Raw genomic sequence first — 20,343 nt, 5'->3', positions numbered from 1 at the left:
CTAGAACCTATTACATTTCCACCTTGTGACAGACACGTCAGCAACCACATACATGCAAAACATTCACAAAGAGGCCTAGCAAAGGCAGATGGTAACCAAATGGTAGCCTAGCCTACATTTGGTGACTAGCTGTGTACATTGCCTTGTTATGCAATTTAATTGATTGTTCATTATCTCCTCTCTGAGAGAAATTTGAGAAAAGTTAGGGGTTGGCTACCTACCATGAAACAAGGACATAACTTTTTTAAGACCTATCTTTAGGGTTTATACAACTTCGTATAAGTGGGATATAGATACTAGTTTATATGTAATGAATCATTCTTTCTTATTACGGATTTACAAATGATCTATAAACTAACTATTTACACAGGTATTCCCATTATTATTTTCAGTACCTAAATGCGTATGAGTTAGGGACAGATCAAAATTTACAGTATGGTTACCTGGAGGAAAATGGGGGAGGGTCATGCTTTTTAAATGTCAGTCAAGTGGAGGGTTTAGTATGTTTTAAATCTAGTCCAGGGGAGTGTCATGTAATTTATCATTGATTACATTTCAATATTTCTCAATGTTTTAGAATGTGTTGCTTATTAGGCTATATTTCGATGTGTGCCTCATCTATGGGGCGGCAGGTAGCCTAGTGGTTAGAGCGTTGGACCAGTAACCGAAAGGTTGCAAAATCGAATCCCTGAGCTGACAAGGTAAAAATCTGTTGTTCTGCCCCTGAACAAGGCAGTTAACCCACTGTTCCTAGGCCGTCATTGAAAATAAGAATTTGTTCTTAGCTGACTTGCCTAGTTAAATAAAGGAAAAATCAAAAAAATCTCTGATTCTCCATTGGGTGTGCAATATCAATTGCGCCCATAGGCTATTTAGTGTGGTCTCAATCCAATGATCCATAACCTATAGGCTATAGACTAGGAAGTGCATGCTCGGAGAAGCACAGAGCAAAGTTATATTTCTAAGATAGATGCCAGGATGGTGTAAATAAACCGTGGCTGTATTACACACTGCTTAACCACTACGTTGGCAGTTCAAGAGTCAAAGGTTTGTTCCGAAAATTATTTTTGATTAGGCCTATAATTATTTATTTTTAACTATGTTCTATTTAGTTTGAGGAGAGCGCGAAGATGAGAATGAGAACCGGAGGTCCACTTTGATAGTTTGCTACTACCATAATTGAATTTATTTAAAAAAAAAATGTTTCTGCCACATTATGTATTTATTACAGTTATTGACCTCACAATAAGCCAGATTTGAGTAATTTACATTGTGGTGCTGAACCTTGAAGCAGCAGACCGGGCACAATCAATGGACAGCTCATGGTGCAAATTCGAGTAGGCACAATTACACTTTACTAACAACAAGAGGGCTTGGAGTACTTCGTTATCGACTGGTGTACTGACTTTATACGTTTTCTTGGGTATTTATTGAGGCAGAGTAGACAATACGATTTGGAAACTTTAATTTAACTTTCATCCTGCACATGTTCATAGCGACAACATATAAACAACACTGAAAGATTGTTGAGAAACATCTCCATCACATTTTGTCATTAACTCATCATTCCCCAGTCCTCCGAGAGCAGGTCAAGACCCGTCTTCACTGTGCACCTACAGGCAGCCTTGATCAGTGTAGGGTGAAGTTGCCCCTAGACGCTGATCTGGACAATGGCGCCGGAGGGGATGGCTGCCGTTTTACGGGCTCCCAACCAAATATTAGTTTTTTCGCATTGTTTGTAACTTATTTTGTGGATAATGTTGCTGCTACCATCTCTTATGACTGAAAATAACTTCTGGACATCAGAACAGCGATTACTCACCTCGAACTGGACAAAGATTTTTTCTTTAATGAGTCTGACATGAAATATATACTGCTTTCTCGGGAATGGCCCCAAATCCCTGTCATTTGGATGAAGAAAAGACAGAGAAAAAAGGGGCGGAGGTTGGGCTGCCTTCTGAGAATTCGTAGACGAGTGAGTAAACCTCCACTACCATCCGTTCTATTGGCCAACGTGCAATCATTGGAAAACAAACCGGAATATATACGATCAAGACTTTCCTACCAACGGGACATTAAAAACTGCATTGGCAGGACAGAGAAGCTACGTCTGGTAAGACGAGGGGCGAGGGTGTGTATCCATTTGCAGCAATTACAGCCTTGCAGACCTTTGGCATTGTAGTTGTCAATTTGTTGAGGTAATCTGAAGAGATTTCACCCCATGCTTCCTGAAGCACCTCCCTGTTGTAGGAGGAGATTGGCTCCAATTAAGCGCCGTCCGCAGGGTATGGCATGGCGTTGCAAAATGGAGTGATAGGCTTCATTCTTCAAGATCCCTTTTACCCTGCACAAATCTCCCACTTTACCACCACCAAAGCACCCCCAGACCATCACATTTCCTCCACCATGCTTGACAGATGGCGTCAAGTACTCCTCCAGCATCTTTTCAGTTGTTTATGCGTCTCACAAATGTTATTCTTTGTGACTCAAACTTCAATTAGTCTGTCCATAACACTTTTTCCCATCTTCCTCTGTCCAGTGTCAGTGTTCTTTTGCCCATATTAATCTTTTCTTTTTATTGGCCAGTCTGAGATATGTATTTTTCTTTGCAACTCAGAAGGCCAGCATCCTGAAGTCGTCTCTTCACTGTTGACGTTGAGACTTTTGAGGCATCTGTTTCTCAAACTAGACACTAATGTACTTGTCCTCTTGCTCAGTTGTGCACCGGGGCCTCCCACTGCTCTTTATATTCTGGTTAGAGCCAGTTTGCGCTGTTCTGTGAAGGGTGTAGTAAACAGCGTTGTACGAGATCTTCAGTTTCTTGGCAATTTCTCGCATGGAATAGCCTTCATTTCTCAGAACATGAATAGACTGACGAGTTTCAGAAGAAAGTTATTTGTTTACGGCCATTTTGAGCCTGTAATTGAACCCACAAATGCTGATGCTCCAGATACTCAACTAGTCTAAAGAAGGCCAGTTTTATTGCTTCTTTAATCAGAACAATAGTTTTCAGCTGTTCTAACATAATTGCACAAGGGTTTTCTAATGATCAATTAGCCTTTTAAAATTATAAACTTGGATTAGCTAACACAACGTCCCATTGGAACACAGGAGTGATGGTTGCTGATAATGGCATCTGTACGCCTATGTAGATATTCCTAAAAAATCTGCCGTTTCCAGCTACAATAGTCATTTACAACATTAACATTGTCTATACTGTATTTCTGATCAATTTGATGTTATTTTAATGGACAACAAAATGTCATTTGCTTTAATAAACAAGAACATTTCTAAGTGACCCCAAACTTTTGAACGGTAATGTACATATCCCAACCAACCATATCCCAACCAGCAACATCTGCATTGAGCTAAACGCTAGAGCAGCCGCTTTCAAGGAGTGGGACACTAATCCGGAAACTTATAAGAAATCGCGCTATGCCCTCAGATGATTCATCAAACAGGCAAAGTGTCAATACAGGATTAAGATTGAATCCTACTACACCAGCTCTGACGCTTGTCGGATGTGGCAGGGCTTGAAAACTATTATGGACTACAAAGGGAAACCTAGCCGTGAGCTGCCCAGTAACACAAGCCTACCAGACGAGCTAAATGCCTGTTATGCTCGCTTCGAGCCAAGCAACACTGAAGCATGCATGAGAGCACCAGCTGTTCCGGAAGACTGTGATAATGCTCTCAGTAGCCGATGTGAGCAAGACATTTAAACAGGTCAAGATTCACAAAGCAGCGGAGCCAGACGGATTACCAGGACATGTACTCAAAGCATGCTCGGACCAACTGGCAAGTGTCTTCACTGACGTTTTCAACCTCTCCCTGACCGAGTCTGTAATACTTACATGTTTCAAACAGACCGCCATAGTCCCTGTGCCCAGGGAAGCGAAGGTAACCTGCCTAAATTATTACCGCCTGTAGCGCTCATGTTGGTAGCCATGAAGTGCTTTGAAGGCTGGTCATGGCTCACATCAACAGCATCCTCCCGGACACCCTAGACCCACTCCAATGTGCCTAACACCCCAACAGATACAGCAAAACATGACACCATCATTAAGTTTGCTGATGACACAACAGTGGTAGGCCTGATTACCAACAATTATGAGACAGCCTATAGGAGGTGGTCAGTACTGGTACCCCCCATATATAGCCTCGTTATTGTTATTTTATTGTGTTACTTTTTATAATTTTTTACTTTAATTTATTTGGTAAATACATTTTGTTCCTTGAACTGCATTGTTGGTTAAGGGCTTGTAAGTAAGCATTTCATGGTAAGGTTGTATTTGGCGCATGTGACAAAAAGTTTGATTTAGATTTTAGATCTTGGGTCAGTTTTGTACTATCTCCACTAATAGTTAAGGTTAGGATTGGGGGGAGGGGGAAGCTGATACTAGATCTGTACCTAGGGGAAACTTCACCCCAGACACGTATGTTTACCATCCTATTTCTATGGTACAATTCATAGTTTTACCCAGTTTTCCTAGCCTGGTCCCAGATTTGTTTGTGCTGTCTCGCCATGTCCTCAGGTAATTTCCACATGAAACAATTGGCAATACAGCACAAACATATCTAGGACGAGGCTACAGTTCTCTCCTTTGCCTTGTAGAAATAAGATAGGCAAGAGCACCGACCTGAAGGAAAGTCAGCTAACAGGCATCTCTACCAGAGAAATGGTACAAGAGAGATCCACATCTTCAAATAAAGTTATGTACTTTGTCCCCTCACTCATATTCATTGCCATAAAATATATGAGTCAAATACACCTAAAGTGGTTTTCACCCACGAAAAGCTGATCAGTTGGATTGTCCACCACCCCACATCAAATAGTCAAAAGTAGACCAGTCCACACAGTCATTTTAAGTGATTCAGAGGTTTTCACCCCCCACCCACCCAAAACACCAGTCAGTTCAATTGACCCAATCACACCCACAAGAAAAGGTCAAAGTGGTCCAGTCCACATGCAGTCATTTTAAGTGATCCAGAGGTTCGAAAGGCAATGCTTACAGTCTCATCTTTCTCTGCTAGAACACTGCATAAACTTAATCCAAGAAGTGCTCCTTCAGAAGGGCAAGTAGCCTGGTCAGGATTCTCCATTTTGTCTTCAAGTCATTTGCGATTACAGCCCGGATATGGAGGGGGAGGTGAGTAGCTGTCTATCCTGGGTGGGGTGGGGGTGTAGGGAGGGGGGCGCATGGCCGAAGGGTACATCTCATAGTCATAGGTGTAGGGAGGTGGGGGTCCTGGAGAAAGAGAGAGAGAGGCAGACAGACACAGAGAGAGAAAACTGTATGTTTGTTATCAGTAGTTGCTGGATAAATAAAGATTATGCCAATACACACATACAAGATACAAGTACAACAGACCCTGCCATGTCATTGTATCTGTTTTGATGGGCTTTAGAAACCAGTGGAGACTGCTGAGGAGAGGATGGCTCATAGTAAAGACTGTATGGCGTCAGAGGAGGCTGGTGGGAGGAGCTATAGGAGGACAGGCTCATTGTAATGGCTGGAATGGAGTTTCTGGAACAGTATCAAACACGTAAAAAAAACACCAGACTCCACTGGAGTCAATGGAATGGTATCAACCAATGGAAACAACGTTTCGATACGATTCCATTGTCTCCATTCCAGCCTTTATTATGAGCCGCTCTCCCCCCAGCAGCCTCCACTGGTAGAAACATTCTAGACCAGTATGAGTTGGTCATTGGTGGAGGAGCAATGTCCTCTAGTGATGCACTGCAGGGAAACGGGTAAATTGGTTTTCGGGTTCAGCCGGTTAGTGGAGGCGCAGTGGTTAAGGCATGTATTCATAAAGAGTCATAGTAGGAGTGCTGAGCTAGGATCAGTTTGCCCTTTTAGACCATAATGAATAAGATTAGGACATACACACCAAGTAGTGTCTGAGGAAGGCCTGAAAAATTACCAAGTCTCCAGCCACCCGTTCTCTCTTCTTCCATCCGGCAGGCGGTACCAGAGTATCAGGTCTCGTACCAACAGGCTCCGAGACAGTTTATACCACCAAGTAATGAGACTTCTACACAGATAGACAATAGCTGCCCACCCCCACCAAGGACTATATGCGCTGAAGGTCAAAAGTCAAAAGTTTGGACACACCTACTCATTCAAGGGTTTTTCTTTATTTTTACTATTTTCTACATTGTAGAATAATAGTGAAGACATCAAATCTACAAAATAACATGGAATCATTTACATTTAAGTCATTTAGCAGACGCTCTTATCCAGAGCGACTTACAAATTGTAGTAACCAAAAAAGTGTTAAACAAATCAAAATATATTTTAGATTCTTCAAAGTAGCCACCCTTTGCCTTGATGACAGCTTTGCACACTCTTGGCATTCTCTCAACAAGCCTTACCTGGAATGCTTTTCCAACAGTCTTGAAGGAGTTCCCACATATTCTGAGCACTTGTTGGCTGCTTTTCATTCACTCTGCAGTCCAACTCATCCCAAACCATCTCAATTGGGTGAGGTCAGGTGATTGTGGAGGCCAGGTCATCTGATGCAGCACTCCATCACCAAAAATCCAAAGAATAGATTTCCACTGGTCTGATGTCCATTGCGCATGTTTCTTGGCCCAAGCAAGTCTCTTCTTCTTATTGGTATCCTTTAGTAGTGGTTTCTTTGCAGCAAATCGACCATGAAGGCCTGATTCACGCAGTCTCCTCTGAACAGTTGATGTTGAGATGTGTCTGTTACTTCAACTCTATGAAGCATTTATTTGGGCTGCAATTTCTCAAGCTGGTAACTCTAATGAACTTATCCTCTGCAGCAGAGGTAACTCTGGATTTTCCTTTCCTGTGGCGGGCCTAATGAGAGCCAGTTTAATCATAGCGCTTGATGGTTTTTGCGACTGCACTTGAAGAAACTTTCAAAGTTCTTGAAATGTTCCTATTTGATTGACCTTCATGTCTTAAAAAAGGGATGGACTGTTGTTTCTCTTTGCTTATCTGAGCTGTTCTTGCCATAATATGGACTTGGTCTTTGAATGAGTATGTGTGTCCAAACTTTTGACTGGTACTGTATGCACACTCACAGGTCTCTACTCACACGCACACACACGCCTGCACTGACACGCTTGCACACACACTAACAACCACATAGACACTCACAATCATGCACACACCCACCACCACTCATGCTGTTGCTATATTGGTTACTATTATTATTTATCCTGCTACCAGTCACTTTCTCGTAATCCTTGCCTACATGTACATATCTACATGAACTACTCCATTATCCCTGCACATTGTTCATTTGGTACTGGCACTGACCCTGTATATAGCTTACAGTCTTATGTTTTTTTATTCCTTTCTTACTTCCCATGTTTTTTTGTTATAGTATTTTGATACTGAATACTGCACTGGGCTTGCAAGGTAGTAACCCTTTCCACTCATAGCCCCTGTCATCCTGTATACGGGTTGAAAATGGCATTGATATGCGCCTAAATTGGAACGCAGTGGCTGTACAGTAACATGCTATACATGACGCCAGAGCTCAGGTTCTCCGCTTCACAGCGCTGTATGGGTTTTGACTGACAGCAGTTATAAACTTGAGCACTGCGCGCGACAGGATCCTCCCATCCCTCCCTCTAATTGTGCTACTTTTGCACATTTGTTGTTGTCTATGTGAGGGAAACGCTGTAAATAGAGAGGAGTGGATGTGTTCTGAAAGATGAGACATTGGGGATTATAATAAATACGGCTTTGATGTCATACAAGCAAACCACACACCCGTGAGTCCAAATGTGCACTTCATTTTTCCATATTTGGAAACTCATGTAATTTACATTATCAACATTTGTGATCACTATGTTTGATCCACAGTTACAAGGATGACATGCATTATACCCTGGGTTGTCCTGAACAGATTAAGCCTATGTTTGTCATATTATATAAAAAATATCCACAGAACATGCACCTTTTTTAACATACAATCTACCTGCAGTGAAGCCGCTCAACATTTACATTACTTTCAGTCATCGAGCAGACACTCCCATCCAGAGCGACCCACAGGAGCAATCAGGGTAAAGTGCCCCTCCCAATGGCACAAGAATAGATCCCCACCCAGTCAAGTCGGGGACCCGAACCAGCAACCTCTCGGCCACCGGCCCAAGCTCCCAAATGCCAGGCCTCCAACCATCCAAGATCCCCCCACAGATCCCCTCGAGAGCTTCCCCTCAACCATCCAAGTCAACCATCCAAGAAACCCCCCATAAGTCCCCCTGAAAAAACCTCCCCCACCCCCCATCTCTACCCCCCCTAAGCCACCATCCAACTCAACCAAAACCACCACCGACCCAATGCGCCAACAACCAACAAAAATAACAAAAGAGAGAAAAAAAAAAAACAAAGGAAAACAACAACGCAAAAACAAAAGACATCAAAGACAACAAAAATCATTACAGCAAGGCCAACTGTATGCGTTTGTGTGCATGTGTGGCACTATTTACATTTGTGTATGTGTGTGTCCCTGTGTCTGTGCATGTGTGTTCGTTTGAATGAGAGTGTGTGTATGCATGAGTACGTGCATACAGGCGCTTGCATGGCATCAGTCTTAGGCAAACAGGCATTTGATGTAACAATGTACCTTTTTAGTGTCAGTTAAACATGCACTTGAATGCGCTAATGACTCCTCATAATCCTGGACTATTGGACCAACATTTTATTACGTTTGCCATCGCAACAAATAATCTGCTCAGACCCCAACCAAGGATCATCAAAAGCAGTGCTATAAATTCTCGGACAACCCAAAGATTCCTAGATGCCCTTCCAGACTCCCTCCACCTACCCAAGGACGTCAGAGTACAAAAATCAGTTAATCACCTAACTGAGGAACTCAATTTAACCTTGTGTAATACCCTAGATGCAGTCGCACTCCTAAAAACAAAAAAACATTTGTCATAAGAAACTAGCTCCCTGGTATACAGAAAATACCCGATCTCTGAAGCAAGCTTCCAGAAAATTGGAACGGAAATGGAGCTACACCAAACTGGAAGTCTTCCGACTAGCTTGGAAAGACAGTACCGTGCAGTATCGAAGAGCCATCACTGCTGCTCAATCATCCTATTTTTCCAACTTAATTGAGGAAAATAAGAACAATCCAAAATGTATTTTTGATACTGTCGCAAAGCTAACTAAAAAGCAGTATTCCCCAAGAGAGGATGGCTTTCACTTCTTTGACAAAAAGATCATGATCATTAGAAAGCAAATTACGGACTCCTCTTTAAATCTGCGTATTCCTCCAAAGCTCAGTTGTCCTAAGTCTGCACAACACTGCCAGGACCTAGGATCAAGGGAGACACTCAAGTTTTTTAATAGTATATCTCTTGACACATTGATGAAAATAATCACGACCTCTAAACCTTCAAGCTGCATACTGGACCCTATTCCAACTAAACTACTGAAAGAGCTGCTACCTGTGCTTGGCCCTCCTATGTTGAACATTATAAACAGCTCTCTATCCACCGGATGTGTACCAAACTCACTAAAAGTGGCCAAACCTTGACGCAGAAAATATAAAAAACTATCGGCCTATATCGAATGTCCCATTTCTCTCAAACATTTTAGAAAAAGCTGTTGCGCAGCAACTCACTGCCTTCCTGAAGACAAACAATGTATACGAAACGCTTCAGTCTGGTTTTAGACCCCATCATAGCACTGAGACTGTACTTGTGAAGATGGCAAATGAACTTTTAAATGGCGTCAGACTGAGGCTCTGCATCTGTCCTCGTGCTCCTAGACCTTAGTGCTGCTTTTGATACCATCGATCACCACATTCTTTTGGAGAGATTGGAAACCAAAATAGGTCTACACGGACAAGTTCTGGCTTGGTTTACATCTTATCTGTCGGAAAGATATCAGTTTGTCTCTGTAGATGGTTTATCCTCTGACAAATCAACTGTACATTTCGGTGTTCCTCAAGGCTCCGTTTTAGGACCACTATTGTTTTCACTATATATTTTACCTCTTGGTGATGTCATTCGGAAACATAATGTTAACTGCTATGCGGACGACACACAGCTGTACATTTCAATGAACCATGGTGAAGCCCCTAAATTGCCCTCACTGGAATCCTGTGTTTCAGACATAAGGAAGTGGATGGCGGCAAATGTTCTACTTTTAAACTCGGACAAAACAGGGATGCTAGTTCTAGGTCCCAAGAAACAAAGACATCTTCTGTTGAATCTGACAATTAATCTTGATGGTTGTACAGTCGTCTCAAATAAAACTGAAGGACCTCAAGCGTTACTCTGGACCCCTGATCTCTCTTTTGACGAACATATCAAGACTGTTTCAAGGACAGCTTTCATCTACGTAATATTGCAAAAATAAGAAACTTTCTGTTCAAAGATGCAGAAAAATGTATCCATGCTTTTGTCACTTCTAGGTTAGACTTCTGCAATGCTCTACTTTCCGGCTACCCGGATAAAGCACCAAATAAACTTCAGTTAGTGCTAAACATGGCTGCTAGAATCTTGACTAGAACCAAAAAATGTGATCATATTACCCCAGTGCTAGCCTCTCTACACTGGCTTCCTGTTAAGGCAAGGGCTGATTTCAAGGTTTTACTGCTAACCTACAAAGCATTACATGGGCTTGCCCCTACCTATCTTTCCGATTTAGTCTTGCCGTACATACCTACACATACACTACGGTCACAAGACACAGGCCTCCTTACTGTCCCTAGAATTTCTAAGCAAACAGCTGGAGACAGGGCTTTCTCCTATAGAGCTAAATTTTTATGCAAATGGCCTGCCTATCCATGTGAGAGACGCAAACTCGGTCTCGACCTTTAAGTCTTTATTGAAGACTCATCTCTTCAGTAGGTCCTATGATTGAGTGTAGTCTGGCCCAGGAGTGTGAAGGTGAACGGAAAGGCACTGGAGCAACGAACCGCCAATGCTGTCTCTGCCTGGTCAATTCCCCTCTCTCCACTGGGATTCTCTGCCTCAAACCCTATTACAGGGGCTGAGTCACCTGGCTTACTGGTGCTCTTCCTTGCCGTCCCTAGGAGGGGTGCGTCACTTTACTGGGTTGATTCACTGATCTGATCTTCCTGTCTGGGTTGGCACCCCCCCTTGAGTTCGTGCCGTGGGGGAGATCTTCGTTGGCTATACTCAGCCTTGTCTCAGGATAGTAAGTTGGTGGTTGAAGTCTTCCCTCCAGTGGTGTGGGCTGTGCTTTGGCAAAGTGGGTGGGGTTATATCCTGCCTGTTTCGTCCCTGTCCGGGGGTATTGTCGGACAGGGCCACAGTGTCTCCCGACCCCTCCTGTCTCAGCCTCCAGTATTTATGCTGCAATAGTTTGTGTCGGGGGGCTAGGGACAGTCTGTTATATCTGGAGTATTTCTCCTGTCTTATCCGGTGTCCTGTGGGAATTTAAGTATGCTCTCTCTAATTATCTCTTTCATTCTTTCTTTCTTTCTCTCGGAGGACCTGAGCCCTAGGACCATGCCTCAGGACTACCTGGCCTGATGACTCCTTGCTGTCCCCAGTCCACCTGGTCGTGCTGCTGCTCCAGTTTCAACTGTTCTGCCTGCGGCTATGGAACCCTGACCTGTTCACCAGACATGCTACCTTGTCCCAGACCTGCTGTTTTGAACTCTCTAGAGACAGCAAGAGCGGTAGAGATGCTATGAAAAGCCAACTGACATTTACTCCTGTGGTGCTGACCTGTTGCACCCTCTTCAACCACTGTGATTATTATTATTTGACCCTGCTGGTCATCTATGAACATTTGAACATCTTGGCCATGTTCTGTTATAATCTCCACCCGGCACAGCCAGAAGAGGCCACTCCTCATAGCCTGGTTCCTCTCTAGGTTTCTTCCTAGGTTCCGGCCTTTCTAGGGAGTTTTTCCTAGCCACCGTGATTCTACACCTGCATTGCTTGCTGTTTGGGGTTTTAGGCTGGGATTCTGTACAGCACTTTGTGACATCAGATGATGTAAGAAGGGCTCTATAAATACATTTGATTGATTGATTGATTGAACAGTGTAATGTTTGGAATCAGTCTCGTGTAAGGTGAACTGTTTTGTCCTCACCTTTGGTCTGACAATTTCCCCATAATCTCCAAAGTGTTCTCTTTCAATTGCTACCATGCATATGCTTTTTATAGTTATTCTTAAATAAATATATATGTATATATATGGCCCTATCCATATTGGCCAATTTCCACAAGTGTAAGGGGTTAAAGGACCAGTGCAGTCAAAAATGAGATTTTTTTGTGTTTTATATATACTGCTCAAAAGAATTAAGGGAACACTAAAACAACACATCCTAGATCTGAATGAAAGAAATAATCTTATTAAATACTTTTTTCTTTACATAGTTGAATGTGCTGACAACAAAATCACACAAAAATAATCAATGGAAATCCAATTTATCAACCCATGGAGGTCTGGATTTGGAGTCACACTCAAAATTAAAGTGGAAAACCACACTACAGGCTGATCCAACTTTGATGTAATGTCCTTAAAACAAGTCAAAATGAGGCACAGTAGTGTGTGTGGCCTCCACGTGCCTGTATGACCTCCCTACAACGCCTGGGCATGCTCCTGATGAGGTGGCGGATGGTCTCCTGAGGGATCTCCTCCCAGACCTGGACTAAAGCATCCGCCAACTCCTGGACAGTCTGTGGTGCAACGTGGCGTTGGTGGATGGAGCGAGACATGATGTCCCAGATGTGCTCAATTGGATTCAGGTCTGGGGAACGGGTGGGCCAGTCCATAGCATCAATGCCTTCCTCTTGCAGGAACTGCTGACACACTCCAGCCACATGAGGTCTAGCATTGTCTTGCATTAGGAGGAACCCAGGGCCAACCGCACCAGCATATGGTCTCACAAGGGGTCTGAGGATCTCATCTCGGTACCTAATGGCAGTCAGGCTACATCTGGCGAGCACATGGAGGGCTGTGCGGCCCCCCAAAGAAATGCCACCCCACACCATGACTGACCCACCGCCAAACCGGTCATGCTGGAGGATGTTGCAGGCAGCAGAACATTCTCCACGGCGTCTCCAGACTCTGTCACGTCTGTCACGTGCTCAGTGTGAACCTGCTTTCATCTGTGAAGAGCACAGGGCGCCAGTGGCGAATTTGCCAATCTTGGTGTTCTCTGGCAAATGCCAAACGTCCTGCACGGTGTTGGGCTGTAAGCACAACCCCCACCTGTGGACGTCGGGCCCTCATACCAGCCTCATGGAGTCTGTTTCTGACTGTTTGAGCAGACACATGCACATTTGTGGCCTGCTGGAGGTCATTTTGCAGGGCTCTGGCAGTGCTTCTCCTGCTCCTCCTTGCACAAAGGCGGAGGTAGCGGTCCTGCTGCTGGGTTGCTGCCCTCCTACGGCCTCCTCCACATCTCCTGATGTACTGGCCTGTCTCCTGGTAGCGCCTCCATGCTCTGGACACTACGCTGACAGACACAGCAAACCTTCTTGCCACAACTCGCATTGATGTGCCATCCTGGATGAGCTGCACTACCTGAGCCACTTGTGTGGATTGTAGACACCGTCTCATGCTACCACTAGAGTGAAAGCACCGCCAGCATTCAAAACTGACCAAAACATCAGCCAGGAAGCATAGGAACTGAGAAGTGGTCTGTGGTCCCCACCTGCAGAACCACTCCTTTATTGGGGGTGTCTTGCTAATTGCCTATAATTTCCACCTGTTGTCTATTCCATTTGCACAACAGCATGTGAAATTTATTGTCAATCAGTGTTGCTTCCTAAGTGGACAGTTTGATTTCACAGAAGTGTGATTGACTTGGAGTTACATTGTGTTGTTTAAGTGTTCCCTTTATTTTTTTGAGCAGTGTATATTTCCACACTATGAGTTTGGAATAATACTGTGAAATTGTGAAAATTATGATAATTCCCTTTTAGAGTGACATTTCTGGGATCTTTTATTTCAGCTCAAGAAGCATGGGACCAACACTTTACATGTTGTGTTTATATTTTTGTTCAGTGTAGTTAATAGACCAATAAGAAAGAGAGTTCCAAACCTCTCGGACAATAACGGATCGTTTTCAGTTTTCCCCTCCCCACTTAGACCACTCCCAGACAGTCCTAGCAAAATTCTTGCTTGAGAAATTTCTCTTTGCTAAGAAGCTAATCTTGTTTATTTTTTGCCATTTGAATGGAAAATAATCACAGTAAGGTACTTAATTGTTACCTGGAAATTATTTGATATTGAGATAAAAATGACTGCATTGGACCTTTAAGCATTTCACTGTACTTGTGCATGTGACTAATAAAACTTGAAACTATATGGACTCAGAGCTGGCCTAGGATCAGTTTAGCCTTTTCGATCAAAATGAATAAGATTATATGGACGGGGGGACCTGATCCTAGATCAGTCTTACCTGGGTAGCCCTGGGACACAGTGTTGATGTACGAGGTGTTGAACACGTCCACCCGGGCCCCTCGCCCGTTCTTCACACACATGCACACACACAGGAAGAAGGCCGCCAGCGCTCCCATCAGAAACACCACACCAAACACGATGCCTGAGATCGCTGTGCCCCTAGAAAAAGCACACACACACATGCATGCACACACAAACACACGTTTGCCATTTTGACTGAATGCTCCCCTTTTCATTCTAGTTTGTGGCTGCTGGTAAGTCATCTCATCCAATTCATCTTCTCACAAATCAATTCTGCATGGAATTTCAATTCACCTCCCTACCTCTTTAAAGAGTATCTTAAATAAATCCCATGGTCACCCCTCCCCCCAAAAAGGCTATTTTGTTGAAAACTACTTTGTTGAGGGAAAACGTACTTGCTAAGATTGTGATATGTTGTTGTCTCACCTAGCTATCTTAAGATGAATGCATTAATTTAAGTCGCTCTGGATAAGAGTGTCTTCTAAATTACTCAAATGTAAATGTATGATGTGACTTAATTGAAAAGTGAATTGACCCCAAGTTCGGGTCATATTCACTAGACACCAAATGAAAGAAAACAGACTGAAACAGGGAGGGTCTACCTGGGCACATGCAATATGAAACATTTCAGTTTTTGTTGCTAAATGTTTTGCTACAGTGTGCTCCAATGAATACAACCCTGCTCTATAGAGAAGCAGTGCATTTTGGGATAGGGCCATCTAGGGCTGAGAAAAAAGGCTGGGAGCAGCTGCCTATAACATACACCGGACCAAACATGTCTGTGGGCAACCATGGAGATCTGCTCAAACATCTGATTATATGACTCAGACCTGTGTGTGTGTATGTGTGTGTGTATGTGTGTGTACATATACGTGTGCTTTTGTGTATGTATGTGGTCAAACTCCATTTAAAAGGCTGTGGAGAAGCTGTAGAATGAGATGAGATATCTCTCCTGAAACAAGGAACCATTATTCCTCCCCATTACCTTATGACAACCAAGGCCTTGAAAGAGCTACATTGTATGGATAGATAAAACGAGTCCACATTCAATGGGCCTATTCAATAGCACTTTTTTTTGTGAAACCCCCACTTATTTAGCATCAACTTTATGAATCAAAAACTGTGAATTTGGGAATTTGAACTGCGACATGAATTAATGTTGCATGCATACACAACACTTTAATATCATTATTATCTTCATTGGTGGACTGTAGCAGGTAGCATGTGTTATACTCTGGTGAGGAAGAGGACAGAGAAAGTGAGAGGCCAGCTGTCTTGAGCCAAATGACGAAGGTGAAAACTCTCAGAGGGGTCATACGCTGCATGTGGAAAGGGCAGGTGGTGAAGTGGTAGAGAAGTGATTTTGTGTGTGTGTGTGTAGTTGGTGAGTGTGTGTTTATAGATTGAGGGTGACTGAGCATGTGTGTATGTATAGAAGGTGACATTGTGTGTGTGTGTGTGTGTGTGTGTGTGTGTGTGTGTGTGTGTGTGTGTGTGTGTACTTACGAGAGGACATCTCCCATATAGGCGTAGTAGGAGCAGCAGAAAGGGGGAGAGCCTTCACAGCAGTACTCCACACAGCCATCACACTGGGCCTCACTGTGACCTGCAGGAGAGATGCAATACATTATATGGAGACGCATACACACACACCTACCTCTACTACGGACACATGCACACACTCACACACACTCTCTGCATCTAACATGCTGAGAGAAAGGTAGAGTGTGCTCTTTGGAATCAAGATTTCCAAAACCCTTTAAAAGGACAAAATCACAATGCTATGTTCATATTACAAAAGGTTAAAACATAATGGAGAGCAGCTACGGCAGATACACTTAAAACTTTGTCTTTCGCTTAATTTAACCTTTCCTAAATATGGGAATGTCAGTAAAATCAAGGCTTTTTAAAGAGTAACTTAAGAGTTTTCACTAGAGCAAAACAACCATTTTGCACTTAAACTCACAAAACAAGAATTTAACTTCCTGACTGATGTCTTGAGATGTTGCTTCAATATATCCACATAATTTTCCTTCCTCATGATGCCATCTATTTTGTGAAGTGCACCAGTCCCTCCTGCAGCAAAGCACCCCCACAACATGATGCTGCCACCCACGTGCTTCACGGTTGGGATGATGTTCTTCGGCTTGCAAGCCTCCCCCTTTTTCCTCCAAACATAATGATGGTCATTATGGCCAAGCAGTTCTATTTTTGTTTCATCAGAACAGAGGACATTTCTCCAAAAAGTACGATCTTTGTCCCCATGTGCAGTTGCAAACCGTAGTCTAGCTTTTTTATAACAGTTTTGGAGCAGTGGCTTCTTCCTTGCTGAGCGGCCTTTCAGGTTATGTCGATATAGGACTCGTTTTACTGTGGATATAGATACTTTTGTAACTGTTTCCTCCAGCATCTTCACAATGTCCTTTGCTGTTGTTCTGGGATTGATTTGCACTTTTTGCACCAAAGTACGTTCACCTCTAAGAGACAGAACAAGTCTCCTTCCTGAGCGGTATGACGGCTGCGTGGTCCCATGGTGTTTATACTTACGTACTATTGTTTGTACGGATGAATGTGGTACCTTCAGGCGTTTGGACATTGCTCTCAAGGATGAACCAGACTTGTGGAGGTCTACCATTTTTTTCTGAGGTCTTGGCTTATTTCTTTTGATTTTCCCATGATGTCAAGCAAAGAGGCACTGAATTTGAAGGTAGGCCTTGAAATACATCCACAGGTACACCTCAAATTGACTCAAATTATGTAAATTAGCCTGTCAGAAGCTTCCAAAGCCATGACATAATTTTCTGGAATTTTCCAAGCAGTTTAAAGGCACAGTCAACATAGGGTGTGTAAACTTCTGACCCACTGGAATTGTGATACCGTGAATTATAAGTGAAATAATCTGTCTGTAAACAATTGTTGGAAAAATGACTTGTGTCATGCACAAAGTAGATGTCCTAACCGATTTGCCAAAACTATAGTTTATTAACAAGAAATTTGTGGAGTGGTTGAAAAACGAGTTTTAATGACTAAGTGTATGTAAACTTCCGACTTCAACTGTAAGTGGAAATATATAGTCTTTATGGAGGGTTTATGAAGGCTTCATTAAGCCTTAAAAGGTATTCATCCTGTAGAGTGGAACCTAACCCTAAACCGATAAGCACACAACACGACACATCAAAAAGGGTTATAACAATAAGATGAGTTGTGTGACAACAGGCCTATGTGAATAGGGATCATACAAGAAATTTCAGAAAATATTTTCTTTATATGAAAGGGGATACTTTTAGTCAACTACACTATTCACTAACTTCACCTCTGTGTTCTTTCTCTCTGCACTAGTCTAAACCTGCAGATACCTCTCTCTCGCCAAAGCTTTTCCCTTTGTATACCCTGTTTTTCAGTGGTTTAATTAGCCTTGGTTGGGTGGGGATTGTGTGTGTGTAAATCTTCTCTCTGTGTGTGTGTGTATATATATATATATATATATATATATGTGTGTGTGTGTGTGTGAGTGTAAAAAAAGGCACTTCTCTTTTCTCACTAGAACTGACTTTGCAGATAAATACTTTGTTGAGGGAAACTGTACCTGATACGATTGTGATGTGTTGTCTCTCCTAGCTACAGTATCTTAAGGTGAATGCACTCATTGTAAGTTGCTCTGGATAAGAGAATCTGCTAAATTACTCAAATGTAATCTAAAAATGTGTAAACCTGTGTGTATAAACCTTATGTGTATGTGAGCACGACAAAGATGAAGCACTGAAGGTTACAGCCACTCTGAGGCTTTGGAGAGCTGGTGGTGAGAGTCCTTCAGTGGAGACACACGGATATGTGACAACTTGAAATGAAGGGGATGGCTCAGGGAGAGGGGTCTCAAAATGAGAAAGCACTTGAAATAAAGTACATTTGGAGACACTACTTGTGGTTTTGTATTTGATTATTATTTATAGAGTATTTGAACACACAGGGTCTGTCTAAAGGTGGTGTGTCCTATATCTCAGTGTTTTCCCTCCTCAACAACCACATAATTTAACCCAGACACAGCCCTGCTTTTTCTCAACCTTCAAGCATACTGCCACAAATTACTGGTGTGTGTGTGTGTTCAATGATTTTCATCTTCATTCCAGCTTTATTCTCACTTTGTTCAAAAGCTGGTGTATTTTCAACAGATCCCTCACAAACAGATGGCAGATTGTGTTTTCCAACCCCGAAAAGGAGTGTGTGGGCCTACAATAGTAGTCTTGAACAGAGTGGACATAATTTGGGTACATCCCTCTTCCCTATATACAGTAGTGCGCTACTTTTGACCACAGCCATTTGAGCTGCAAACATATTTCTCCCTGTGAAGTGTAACTACTTTGATGTGCGTGTCATCCAACGATGGGAGTCTATTTGGGTGGTCCCTTGAGGTCTAGCTCCTTACCTCCGGGTCCTGTCGCTTTTTACGCTGGGGACAATGGCAGTATAGTTCTGCGACTAGTGCTGACCAAGGCTTGTACACCCCCCCCCTCCCCCACACACAAGCTCGCACACACTTTTTCTTCTTCTATGTAGATCGCTTCAGAGTTTTGATGTAAGGTTTTATGCATATTGTTGGGTTACATTTACGAGATTAAAACTCAATTGAGCATTTTTTTTTATTGTTGAGGAGGCGATACATTTGGTAAGCTACAGTACTTTTATTTATCGAGGGACTATTTTACCATTGTGTACATTAACGGTAGTATGTCTAAGTTAATGATCGGCTACATTAGCTACCGTTCGTTTACGTTGTGAAACCTTCCATGCATTGGGTTGATGAGTTCACATTCACAATTAGCCTAATAAAAAAGTAAACCATTGTTAAAGGAACACTTCTGCTGATAATAAAACATTTGCGCACGTTGAAGACGATAAACCATCCTAGAGAACCAGGGACAAATGAACGAACTCTTACCGGCAAAAACACAAAGTAGGAGAGAGTCCCGTAGGAATTTCCACCCCGCTGCCTCCGTTCTTTCCATATCGACTGATAATATAGGCCTACTTGTTCTAAATGTTGCGCACAGTTATTCCCAAACCATAACGTACGTGTTTTCCATTCATATGCGCCCACGAAGAAGACTATGGGATATAGTCGCTCGCCGAAACATCGCTGATATGCGCAATCAATTGAGTTCTCTAAAAAGTTCCATCGAAGAGCGCCATGAACGCAAATTAATGGATCTTTGCTCCAGTCATAAAAATGCTTAAATCAGAATGAAAAGTCTCATTCGTTTCTTCTTCCGTGTGTTCGTATCTCTAAAAGTGTTTCCTTCAGTCTTTCCTCGTTGTTTTCTTCTGTTCCCTTTTCCCCTGGAGTGGGTCCTAACGCTTCCCCTCCCCCGCAGCAGCTATTTTCTCAAATTACTCTGTTGACTGGGTGGGAAAAGGGATGGAAGTACCTCGATAACATTTGCATCTCTCCGACATAAAGGACGCCGCCGCCCCCACTATCACGACTACTTTGAAAATGAAATATATATATATTGGTCTATGTCGTGCACACACACCTCACGATCATTTTGAGAGGAAATGTTCTTTTTTTAAACTCTGTTTACCAACGTCCCTAGTCATAAACCAAACCATATCCACCCGCCCCTCTCAATATGTCCTACAAAACATCCATGAACCTCTATTTTAAATGTTCAAGGAGCACGACGTTTGTTTGATATAACTTAGAACTAAACTATTTCATCTTGTAAAATGTATTCTAAATGGGTTGCTCAAGCTTGTAGAATTGAATGACCTCCCTCTCAAACACCATCTTTAATCAACCTAGGCCTATTTACCTTGTGTGACAGTCAAACATGGTTATGCCTTAATATAGGGGCACTCATTCTGCATAAAATACTAATTGTTTTAGGTGAGAACAGTCCAGTATCTCTTTATTACGAATATATATCCTAATTCT

General features: G+C 42.7%; 1 protein-coding gene across 1 annotated transcript; it reads right to left on the bottom strand.

Moving 5' to 3' along the window:
* Positions 1 to 3,221: 3,221 nt before the first annotated feature.
* On the bottom strand, positions 3,222 to 19,923 carry LOC100136408 (cysteine and tyrosine-rich protein 1). The gene is made up of 4 exons (XM_014150194.2): positions 19,348 to 19,923; positions 15,918 to 16,017; positions 14,389 to 14,549; positions 3,222 to 5,249 (listed from the first exon to the last, which is right to left on the bottom strand). The coding sequence occupies exons 1-4, from the start codon at positions 19,412 to 19,414 to the stop codon at positions 5,116 to 5,118; spliced, it is 462 nt and encodes a 153-aa protein (XP_014005669.1). The 5' UTR covers positions 19,415 to 19,923; the 3' UTR covers positions 3,222 to 5,115.
* Between the last annotated feature and the right edge of the window lie 420 nt (positions 19,924 to 20,343).

The sequence above is a fragment of the Salmo salar genome, chromosome ssa16 (assembly GCF_905237065.1).
Source record: "Salmo salar chromosome ssa16, Ssal_v3.1, whole genome shotgun sequence".
NCBI classification, from domain to species: domain Eukaryota; kingdom Metazoa; phylum Chordata; class Actinopteri; order Salmoniformes; family Salmonidae; genus Salmo; species Salmo salar.
The sequence above is the reverse complement of the archived record's forward strand: the minus strand, read 5'-3'. Positions and strand labels throughout refer to the sequence as shown.

Excerpts from the sequence above, each read along its gene's own strand:
- LOC100136408 (XM_014150194.2), bottom strand. The coding sequence starts at position 19,414 with ATGGAAAGAACGGAGGCAGCGGGGTGGAAATTCCTACGGGACTCTCTC. Across the intron at positions 16,018-19,347 it reads CCTACTTTGTGTTTTTGCCG|GTCACAGTGAGGCCCAGTGT; the intron begins GTAAGAGTTCGT and ends TCTCTCCTGCAG. Across the intron at positions 5,250-14,388 it reads TGTGTCCCAGGGCTACCCAG|GACCCCCACCTCCCTACACC; the intron begins GTAAGACTGATC and ends CTCTTTCTCCAG.